Below are 11,277 nucleotides of genomic sequence, written 5' to 3' on the forward strand. Positions count from 1 at the left end.
GGAATGCAGGTGTCCTACAACTTCCTGGAGTATTTTTTAAGGCATAATTCAAGCACTGAATCAGCAGCATGTTTCCATGCACCCCAGCTGTAAGAATATGAATAACATTATGGATTTCTGTTAGTCAGTTGGAAAATTACAGTGCCTGTCTTGACAATAGTGTTGAATGTATATCAAAACTTTCTAAAAAGGTACAAAAGACTTTACAAACCCCCAAAAATTACAGAACCATTGAAATGCAACGGCCCATCTCCCAGACTGAGCTTCTAAAAACCCAGGGAGAGTGTGTATATTGCTCAGGATGAAGGCAGTGGATACTTGGAATGATTTCTAACTGATTGAGAAAATGCCAGCCTATTGCAGAGGCTGGAGGCAATACTTGGAGATGCTCCACAGCTTTTCAGTGTCTGGCAGTGGATCCAGCAAGACCGCATGAGCTGGTCAGTGTTTTGCATCTCCAGAGCAAGCTGGTGCCTCTGGCTGAGGTGGTGGCCTGGAGTCTGCTGCAGGTGCAGTGGTGTTCCACATGAAGTCCCAGCTGGCTGGTTTTTCTTCCCCACCATCTCTCGGTCAGTGTCTAAGGTGTAGTTCCACCTGACATCCTCAAACTGGAACAGCAATAGACTAGCTGGGGAGTTGATCACCATCCTGGAGCAGGGAAGGAGAAGTCATTAAAAGCACAGGTGTCACTGGCAGTGTTGAAGGGCAGGTTGGATGGGGCTTGGAGCAGCCTGGGCTGGTGGGAGGTGTCCCTGCCCATGCAGGGGGTTGGAACTGGATGGTCTTTAAGGTCCCTTCTAATCCAAACCAGTCTGGGATCCCATTATTAATGTAGTGGTTATAACCTACAAGCTATAACCTCTGTGCAATACAGACCCGAGGGCACTCAAACAAATCCCAGATCCCAGATAACCATCACTTGGTTAAGGAAGCAGGAGCAGTCAGTCCTGTCAGACACTGAACATTTTAATTCACACTCTGTTTGAGCTCCATGTGGTTATTTTCATTCAGGCCTATGATGAAATTAGTTTAGAAATAATTAGGATGAGAATTGCCAGCTAGATCAGTGCAATGGATGAAAAAACTGGAGAAACCAAATTATTAAGGATGTTCAAACCTAAATTGGAGGGGGGCACTGGGTCTGGAGGGGTGGAGTTAGTTTTCTTCCTGGCAGCCCATACATTGCTGGGTTGCAGAGTTGTGCCAAAACAGCCCTGACAACACACCTGTGATTTAGCTGTTGCTTCCACTAAAGCTGGGAACTGCCTTTTGTTTGCAGGTGCAGAAGTGAGAGAATCTAGCAGGATTTTCCATGATTGGCTTTTATAAAGAGCCAGAGTAGGGAACAGGTAAAGGCTTTCACAGGCCTTGGCTTGATTCTCCAGCCTCTTGGGAAATTTGGGCTCTGAATTCAGCTTTACAGTTGGGTCTATATCTGAAGTTGTATAGAAGCAGGAAGTTGTGCATTACTAAAGGGACTGAACAAATCTATTTTCAGCATTGTTAACAAAACTGGATTATTAGAGCAGTCAATAAGCAGCAGAGTCCTTTCAAGGTCATTTGTGAGCAGGACAGCAAAAGGAAAAACACACAGTTCCTTCAGTCACAATGTGATCTACCTAATGTTGTTCAGAGACTGATGGCAGCTGGTGTCACCAACCTGTTTCCTGCAACACAGAATGAAGAGATGGGGTTCCCTCTGCCATTGGCCATCAGCACTTTCAGGCAGCTTCCAGTCAGGTAGTTAAAGATCCGGATGTTTCCATCAGCACAGCCACTGATGACTCGGAGATAGAGGAACTCCAGGGCTTGAATCTCCCTGAAAAGATGACATGTCAGTGTTGGCAGCTTCACCAGGCTTTCACAGGGACACATGGTCAGCTACCTCTTGTCTTGAAGGAGATGCAAGGGTATGGGTGCCTCCATCAACAGGCTGGACACAGGAGCTGAGCAAGGCATTTAAAAGGGTCTAATAGTGGAGCCCTTCATAACCACTCCACACCCAAACCACCCAACTCAGTGCCTCCTCAGAGCAACCAGTGTGGCTGCTGCTGCATTTTAAATTTCATTTGTATGTCTAGAAAAGTAAATTAAGACAATATGATGCTACAGGTTTCACATTTCTAGTAGGCAAATAAAATACTAGGAAATATCCCATAGGGTTGGTCGGGTGCAGCATCTAACTCAGCCACCTCACACAGCATCTTTTCCTGGCAGGCAGTGTGCTACCCTCTTGCATACAGGTTGGGATCCTTGGAATACTGGGCTGTGCCCTGTCAGCCTTAACTCATCCCTGTTTGTGAACAAGTGGTTGGGTATTTGCATTTTATGTTGTTACTGGTCATAGATGACAAACACTGGTTGTGCCCATGTAGTGCCTGACACTGGTTTTAAGATGAAACTTTTTGGAAAGGAGGGGATTTTAAATACTAGGACTGATAATTAAGGCATTTTCTGTTGCTATAAGGGACACTATTTCTTTGTAGATGCAATAGGCTGTTGACTACAGCTTGAACACATCCTCCTCCTACTTCGGGTGGCGGAAAGCTATGAGGCATCTCTTGAGCTCTCCCAACATGCTCCATCCCAGGACGTATCCATCGGTGCTTCCTGTGACAAGGTGCCACTGATCAAAGGCCAAGCACTTCACTGGGCCTTGGTGCCCCTCTAATGTCTACAAGGTAAAAGAAATAGGTGCAGCACATCAGCAGTCTGGATGTAAACATGCCAGGATATCTGGTGGCATTCACAGCACACACAACACTGTCCTGGAGTCTGATTGGGTGTTACTGTAATACCCCAATACACCCTGTGGATAACTTAGTTTTAGAGCCACTTAAAATAAATATTCTGGGTTTGTTGCTGACAATGAGCTACTGGCATTGGAATTAACATCCATCTTCTATCTTTACTACATGTTCATAAAGGACAAGGAGCTACTGGACAGAGTCCAGCACAGGCCACTGAGATGCTGAGGGGACTGAAGCATCTGCCTGTGAGGAAAGGCTGGGGGAGCTGGGGCTGCTCAGCCTGGAGAAGAGACTGAAGGGGGATCTCATCAGCACTTATCAGTACCTACAGGGGGTGTCAGGAGATGGGACCAGGCTCTCTTCAGCAATGTCCAGTGACAGGACAAGGGGCAATGGGCACAAGCTGCAGCACGGGAGGGTCAAGTGAAACGTAAAGAAAAACTTATTTACTGTGAGAGGAACAGAGCCCTGGGACAGGCTGCCCAGAGAGGGTGTGGAGTCTCCTCTGGAGACTTTGCAGACCCATCTGGGCACGTTTCTGTGATGTACTGTAGAAGATCCTGCTCTAGCAAGGGGGGTGGACTAGATGATCTTCAGAAGTCCATTCTACCCTGACCACTCTGTGACTCTATGTGCTAAACAGATGTTACCACACCAAAACCTTTGTAATCCACTCAATGTTCACCCAGGACAGGAGAGACTGCCCTGACCATGCTGGGAGGGGCAATTGCAAACTGCACTCAGCTGGGGCTGGGAGATCCTGCAGGTGGGATGCAGCTCCATTTGCAGCTCTCTTCCCTACAGGTAGAAAGAGCTTCACTCCTTGCAGATGTGAACTAGTTCTGATTGTGGACAGCTGCTAAGGTAATTAGCAGACTGGCCTCAACCTTTCAATTGCAGAGCAGCCATCCAGCTGCTTCAGCTTTTAAGTTGTTACCAGTTTTGAGAGCAAGTTATAGAATCACAGAATGGTTAAGGTTGGAAGGGACCTTAAAGATCATCACATTCCAACCTCTCTGCATGGGCAGGGACACCTGAGTTGTACATTTTGGATGAACAGATGATCCTCCCACCTCAGAACTGTTAGTCAAGCTCTCCCACCCTCTTCCCAGGTTCTGAATGTTTCTACAGGAGCAAAGATTAATGTGCAGAGAACAAGTAATAATGGGGGTTAAGCAAGGCAAACCAAGCCCTGGGTACAAACTGACAGTTGTTTGCAAATCAGTTCCTATATTATTTGCTGACAAATAATTCTGCAGATTCTGTTACCAGTTTAGACTGCTTGTGGGGTTGATTTTTAGGATATTTGGTTTTTTTAAGCAAAAAGCTCCAATAAGTACAGAAGATTTTGGAACCAGTTAGCACCAAATGATCCACCTAAGAAGCTTACCTTGATCAGGGTGCCTGTGCCAGCACACCAGACCTTCACCAGCCCTCGCTGACTCCCACTGACCACACGGGTTCCATCCATCTTCACTGCCCAGAGGGCACTGCTGTGCTTCAGAGTCCTGAGACATTTCCCACTCCTCAGGTTCCACACTGTCAGGGGCAAAGGGGAGAAATATGAAAAATGCATGTACCCCAGAGCTGAGTTTTGCTTAGTACAACATGAATTAACAGGTACTGTTGGAATTACAGTTGTGCCTTGCACATGCAGCTCTGCATGTAGCCAAGTATTGACTTGAAAAGTAAAACTGAATGGCTGAAATTGTAAATGCCAAGTCCAGAAAGTAGGTATGAGCTAATAATAAGGAAACCTTTTGCAAAGCTGGAACTTCCCAAAGCCATTCAAACTGAATAAAAGCAGAAATAATGAGGATTTATACCATGACAGAGAGGCCTTGCATGTGTTCACAGCTTGGGCTTTTCTGGGAAGCAGAAATATAATACACAAAAATTCACCCTCCCATTTACAGACTCCCTGTCACACCCACACACTGCATGTGTCACACTGCCAGCTCCTGAGTGCCCTGCCCACTGCTCACCACGACCTGCCTTAGTCAGGGAAGCTGCAATCTTGGCTCTCACCTTTCACCATCCCATCTCTGGCTCCTGACACAAACTGCTCCTCATGTAAGTCCAAGCAGGTGATCGTCCCACAGTGGCCATTGAAGATCTTCACACAAGCACCACTGTATATATCCCAGCACCTACAGAGGACCAACAGAAGAGGGAATACAGTTATTAACTTAATTGATGGCTTATTATTTCCTACTTAACAGGCTGAGTTGTTCTCCCATCTAACCTCAATTAAAATCAGGAGTCATTCCACTGAGGTGTCAGAGGATTTGGAGCCATCAAGTCACACTTAGTGTTGTATTTTTACCCATATACTTTAATCTTCCCCTTCCGAACTGCTGAAACACGTGGTTGGATTTCCCCTTTGGCATGATTACCTTCAATTAACCTGAATATGTAGAGCTTTCTCTATCAAGTTCTTTCTTTACTGAACAAGCTGATTTCTGTGAACTTTACCTAGCGAAGTCAAGCCCAGACTCTAAAAAACAGCCCTTTTGGAGCAGGGAGGTCAGAGCCTGGATCAGTTCAGACTCTTCCCCTTGTGTCAAATTCTGCTTTTGGTGAACTTGTGCAATTCCTGTGCCAGAGCCAGAAAACCTGCTGCTTAACTTTTCATCCCTTATCATGGTACTCTTGGGATTCCACAATAAATGGGCAAGCTGATCAGCCCCAGCCCTTGATCAGGGTGCAGCAGCTGGGAAGGAGCAGCTGCACAGCAGGTACCAAAGTGCTGAGCCTGTGTGGCACAACAGGCTTTCTAAAATGTCACTCAGCTTCCCTCAATTCGATGCTGACATTAGCAGTGCCAGAATCTCACTGCAAACTCCTATGGGAAGTATATCTGGTGTTTTCAGGTGCTTTAGGAAAACCTGGCATCACTATCCTCCTATTTTATCACTCAGTGCGGGGTGGAACTGGGAAACAGCAGCTGTCCTGGGGGAGAGGGGAATGTGTTCACTTATCCACTGTCCTTTCTTTGTTGCTCTGGTGAACATGAGGGAAGGAGGATTCCTGAAGATTGGGATGGAGGGATTAGTTCCATTTCCCCTGGCTTTGCCAAGGGGTGTGTGTCCTGTGGCCCAGCCCCAGTGCTGCTCACCTGATGCTGAGATCGAAGCCTGCGCTGAGAACAAACCCTTTCTCCTCATGGAGGAAAAGTGCTCTGATGCTCCCAGCGTGGCCAGAGAGCACAGGAGACACTTCCTTCTTTTCCAACATCCCAGGAGACATTTCCTCCATTCCTGATATCCTGAGCAGCCTCACTTTCCTGTCTGCAGAGCCAATGGCCACCACGTTCCCACCGCTGTAATGGATTACTCTGCTCCGGTCTGGTCTGGGTAAGAGACAGTGGCTGAGATGAGCTTTACTTGGTTAACAAGGGACTAACAGGTTTAACACTGTGACAGTCATTTCTCTGAGGCTTGGTGGGCCTCAGTGAGCAACCTGATGGGTGAGATGCTTAAGGGAGTGAATCCTTTGCACACAGAATCCCAGAGTCGTTCAGGTTGGAAAAGACCTTTAGGATCACCAAGTCCAACCATTAACCTAACAAGTCCAGTGCTAAGCCATGTCACTCAGCACCACATCTCCATGGCTTTTTAACACCTCCAAGGTTAACCACATCCCTGAGCAGCCTGTTCCCTGGCTCTGCACACCCAGGGAATAGAGCTTCAAGAGGGGAGAAGGCCCCTCCTGGCCCATATCCCTTGTGAAACACTGTGGATCACTAACCCTCATGTCTGTAAAAATAACTTACCTTGGTATCTTCATAAAAAACTGTGTGTGACACTGAGGATTTCTTAACATGGATGCTGAGAGATACTTCTCCAGCCATCCATTCCTGCAGGGAATGGGACAGGTTTCCAGAAGCTGCTGTTTGGCCCTGCAGCTGGGCAGTCTACTCACTGGTCCATGAGGACACGAATATTGTAGGAGCCACAAAAGACATTTCTCTCTTCCAGCTGGATTGTCTCAGTTTTCAGGTCACGATAGGCTGCCTGCAGATTGTCTTCCTGATGGGAAGAAAAACAGGGAAAAGTAACTCAGGGAGGGAGGAATGCAGCATTATTCCACAGTGTTGAACATGGCAGCATGGTTCCCACCACAGTGGCAAGAGCCACAGAGACAGAAGGTGTTGGTGAGGAACATCCAGAGTGCAGAAGCTTCCTGGTTAGTGCAGAATGAGGGTTGTTCCCATGCCAAGTTGCTTGGCAAGGATGGAGGACCTGACACCTGCAAACTTTGTTCTGGAAAGGCCACGTCCTTGTGATGCTGCCTCAGCAGCAGCCCTGGCCACAGGGCACACAGTGGGACAAGGCTCAGGGATACAGGCTCCCTCCTGCTGCAAGTCAGAAACAGCAAAGCAAAGCAACTCCAAAATCACTGTCCTGACAAAACCACTGTGTCCTCCTTCCTTCCCAAATATTGAAATACAGGATTCATGGAAGACAAACAACTTCCAACATACCTTTGTCTCACTCCCCAGCTTGTCGCCTTGCTCTGCAATGACATCACCCTCCTCATTTAACTGGGGAATTGTCACATCCACTGTCTTGGCATAGTTTGAAATTGCTCCTCTAGGGCACAGCCCCTGGAATAAACCAGCAGAGGCAACACAGTCACTGCAGAGCCTGTGCACACCCAGTGGATGCTGCTCATGTGCTGGTGCTTCAGCATCTCCACGGGATGCTGAAGTTACACACAAAGCTGAGCAGCACACACGGACTTGTTACTGCCCAAGAGACCTGGCTTGATTTTACCCCTTTGTTGCTAGAAGGTTTAACTTTTCCTGAAAAAGAATTGCTCTCTATTCTTTACAAAGTGTCGTCTTAAGCTTTTAATCAGCTGAAAAACTTTTTCTTTTCAACTGAAAAAAAAAATTCATAGAATCACAGAACCAGAGGGGTTGGAAGGGACCTCTGAAGACCAGCAAGTCCAACCCTCCTGCTGCAGCAGGAACACCCAGGGCAGGTCACACAGGAACGTGTCCAGATGGGTCCTGGAAGTCTCCAGAGAAGGAGACTCCACAGCCTCTCTGGGCAGCCTGTCCCAGGGCTCTGTCACCCTCACAGCAAAGAACTTTCTCCTCATGTTGAGGTGGAACTTGCTGTGTTGTCACTTGGTGCCATTTGCCCTCGTCCTATCACAGGCACCACTGAAAAGAGATCACATTTCATCTTTGGTGAGCACTCAGTTGATTCAGAATCCAAATGCACTGAGACAAGAGGCTCTCAGAACATCTTTATCAATATTTAAGATTCATTTTTCATGTGTGAAATGTTCCATTAAGTTTTCTTTAAATGGTAGCACAGAGATGAGGTTTCTGTGCTCTCTTCATAGCCAAAGCTTGCATAGATCCCTAACTTGGTCTCTGGGGATCTACCTTTACACTTATCTTGGTCTGTGGCAGGCCTGTACTATCCAGAATAAGCCTGTCCTAGAAGTTCTGCTTTGCTGTGTCCCAACGACCAGCTCTGACTTCCCCAAAAGAAACTGAGCATTCCCATCTTCCCATGTGGAGCAAATAAAGCTCATTTTTTAGCTGCCTCAGGGAGCTATTGTAGCTCTGCCCAGTTTCCACAGAATTTGCCTTTGTTACCAAACTCTTCTTTCTTGATTACAAGAATTAACTGATCCATGTTTAGAGTGCCAGGGTCTCTAAAGAACAGCAAAGGCTTTCTGGGGTGCTTCCTTGTGACAGCATGAACATCTAACCTTGCTCAGCTCTGCAGGTGGAGAAAGAAGGAATGGAGCGAAACTGGGAGGTGGCCTCTAGTAAAGGTATCTCCCTCTAATGGCTTGGGCAGTAGCAGAATCATAGAACAGTTTTTCAAGTGTATAAAACATCCTCTTTTTAAAGTGCTGAGCAGTGGCAGAAGCCCAGGCACCCTACCTGCAGGACGCGGATGTTGTCCCGCACTGAGCTTTGACACGTGAGTTCCCTCTTGACTTCTTTGGCCAGAAAAGCCCAGCAGCTGTTCACAGCAGCACATGCATTGAGGGATTTTTGATCCAAACGTCCTGAGAAATGAAAAAAGGGACAAACTGGCTGACCCATATCAACACCAGAGACCATTCATTACTCTTAGGTGGAAACGCCCTTGGAAAGTCAGAGCAGCTTTACCCAGGATGTACATGGAGAGGTGAGGTGGCAGGCAGCGGATTAAGTCCTTGGACTGGAGGACACTGGAGGCTGACTGGAGAGATACAGGAGCCACAGTGCCATCCCGACGACCTAAGGACATAACAGGCAAGTTGTTCTCTGCATCAGGACCCTCCTGGTTGAGGCACTTGGTCTTTTGGGGCCAGAAGCACATGGCTGATGGTTGCCCACCTAGAAGACAGGGGAATTGACAGTCTAGTAAGTGCCTGATGCTTGGTGGCTGTTAATGGTACCACTGCTAGCAATGCACCACAAGAGTTGATTGCTCTTCATCTGGCTCTTTTACAAATCCCTTTGTGATTGGCATGTTCAGAGGAAGACACTGAAAACCCTCAGAGTCTTGCAGAAAAATTCACACCAGCAGGGCCTGAGGGCAGAGCTCTGTGGCAGGACAATTCTTCCCAGCCCCCAGTGCCCTGAAAGGTCTACAGGGCTCTTCACAGTGATCCAAGGGGCCACAGGAGACACTGGGTGGGGACACAGTGTGACAGTTTGCTCTCTACAGACACAAGATACTTTACCTCCTCCACCTCTACCTCCAGCAGTCACCAGCATGGAAGGGTGACTGCCCCAGCCTCTAAGGGGGAATGCCAAGGACCTGCACTTCTGTCCTTCAAAGAGTGGAAAACCTTCTCTTCCTTTAGCCATTAGATTATTTCAGTAAAAAATATGACTTAGGCTGTGACATTGCAGAGGAAAGAAAGGGGGACAAATTCCTCTGTTGTCCCTGGGATAATAGAAGGGCAAACACACTCTTCTCACATCAGTAGTGTTCCCTGGTGTCCACATGTGTCTGATATCTTTGCCTGACCACAGCCCCACAGTGCAAGGCCTGCCCTCCTTGTAGGTGCAACACCAGCCACAGGGCTACACCTTGAAATTGGGAAGACCTTAAACCTGACAGAACAACACCTCAGTCAGCAGAAGGGAAGACACTGTCTTCCACCTCTTCACCAAGAGCATCCTCTCAGCTCCTCAGGCAAGTGGCTCAGAGCAAAGACAAGCACTTGTTGAATGGCATCACTTCCTCTTGCATCGCACTGCTTTGAACTTTCCAGCTCATTATTTCCATGGCCTGACATGCTTTTCCCCCCCAAAGCCACACAGAGCAGCACAGTTCTGAGGCACTGCCAGCTGCTCAGGTCCTGGTATGAAACGCCTTAGATTATTTTTCCCCACACTCTTAAACACTCAGGCAGTGGTACCTGTTGTACTAAGCTGGTCAGTTCTTGCAGAGGAGGTTTTACTTTCAAGGGTTTCAGAAGTGCTGGCAGACGACAGTGGAGGTTGACCCAAGGCACAGGGCTGAGGACAGCTGTCCTCCTTGACACTGCTTTGGGGTTCAGCAGATGATCCATCTTGCTCTGGAAGAACTAAGCAAGGAGTTAAGCCTTACAATTACAGTAGGCATCTTAGAGCAGAGTTAGAGTAGTATATGAAGTATCTAATAAATAAATCTTGCTCTGTTATTTATTCCATCCCTTTCAGCCATGCAGTTAGTCTCTTCAGTGCTTCCTTTAACATGGTTTTATTACTTAGAGTATTCTCTTCACAACCACCCCCCCGAGATGTGTTGCCCAGAGTAGTTCACGTAAGGAAGGTTTTTTCATTACATTGATGTCAACTAGACTCCATTAGAGGCTATATTACTCTTCCCTTTCACACTGCCCCCATGTGCAGGGTGACTGCACAGTGGTGCACACAGACAGGCTGGCATGAGGCAGAGCCAGGCCTGGAGGCTGGTGCTAGGGCAGCATGAAGCTGCAGAGTCCAAGTCCTCCCATCTGGCCCCATCTCCTGCTGCCAGGATCACCCCATTCCCTCCACAGCCTGTGCTCACCCCCAGCTCTGCCCACTCATTTCCTGCAGCTGGAAGGATCAGAGACCTGAACCACACCAGATTTGCAGTATTAACCAGAAGGTTAATGGCACAAGGCAAATAAAGCTGCACCCCATGGACAGGGTGGTTCCTCTCCTTTGCTCTGCCTGTGTGGGGAATTTTGCCACATGCAATAAAATACCTGCTAGAGAGGGGAACAGCCAGGGCAGCAGCATCTGGAGCCACCAGGCTTCTGCAGGTGACCAAAAGAACCCTGGGTAACATCACCTGCATCTTAGCATCACCCCTGGACAGTGATGCACCCAGGGCTGGCTCTGGCACAGCCTGGGCATCCCCCCCAGCTGCGGGCCCAGAGCAGGGCCCGAGAAGCTCAGGGGCTTCAGCTCCAGGACGAGCCGGGTCCTGCAGCCCCCCCGTTCCCCGCGGGGTACGGGATGCCCCGAGGAGCAGCTGCTGATCCCGGCCCCACCTGCCCCGGGCATCCCCCAGTCCCTCTGTGCTGCTGA

The 11,277-nt window shown here is 48.2% G+C and overlaps 1 protein-coding gene across 1 annotated transcript in view; it reads right to left on the minus strand.

Annotated features, from left to right (window-relative positions):
- The window catches only part of CDRT1 (CMT1A duplicated region transcript 1), an 11,350-nt gene extending 2,265 nt beyond the window's left edge, over positions 1-9,085 (minus strand). Inside the window, exons 1-10 of the mRNA XM_010008265.1 lie at positions 8,893-9,085; positions 8,662-8,789; positions 7,237-7,359; positions 6,675-6,781; positions 5,869-6,102; positions 4,779-4,900; positions 4,141-4,289; positions 2,532-2,674; positions 1,661-1,819; positions 430-648 (exon numbers count right to left, since the gene is read on the minus strand). Of these exons, the coding sequence (XP_010006567.1) occupies positions 430-648; positions 1,661-1,819; positions 2,532-2,674; positions 4,141-4,289; positions 4,779-4,900; positions 5,869-6,102; positions 6,675-6,781; positions 7,237-7,359; positions 8,662-8,789; positions 8,893-9,085 (1,577 nt within the window). The remainder of the gene's footprint in view (positions 1-429; positions 649-1,660; positions 1,820-2,531; positions 2,675-4,140; positions 4,290-4,778; positions 4,901-5,868; positions 6,103-6,674; positions 6,782-7,236; positions 7,360-8,661; positions 8,790-8,892) is intronic.
- Between the last annotated feature and the right edge of the window lie 2,192 nt (positions 9,086-11,277).

This window comes from Chaetura pelagica, unplaced genomic scaffold, assembly GCF_000747805.2.
Source record: "Chaetura pelagica isolate M959 unplaced genomic scaffold, ChaPel_1.0 scaffold471, whole genome shotgun sequence".
In the NCBI taxonomy this organism is placed as follows: domain Eukaryota; kingdom Metazoa; phylum Chordata; class Aves; order Apodiformes; family Apodidae; genus Chaetura; species Chaetura pelagica.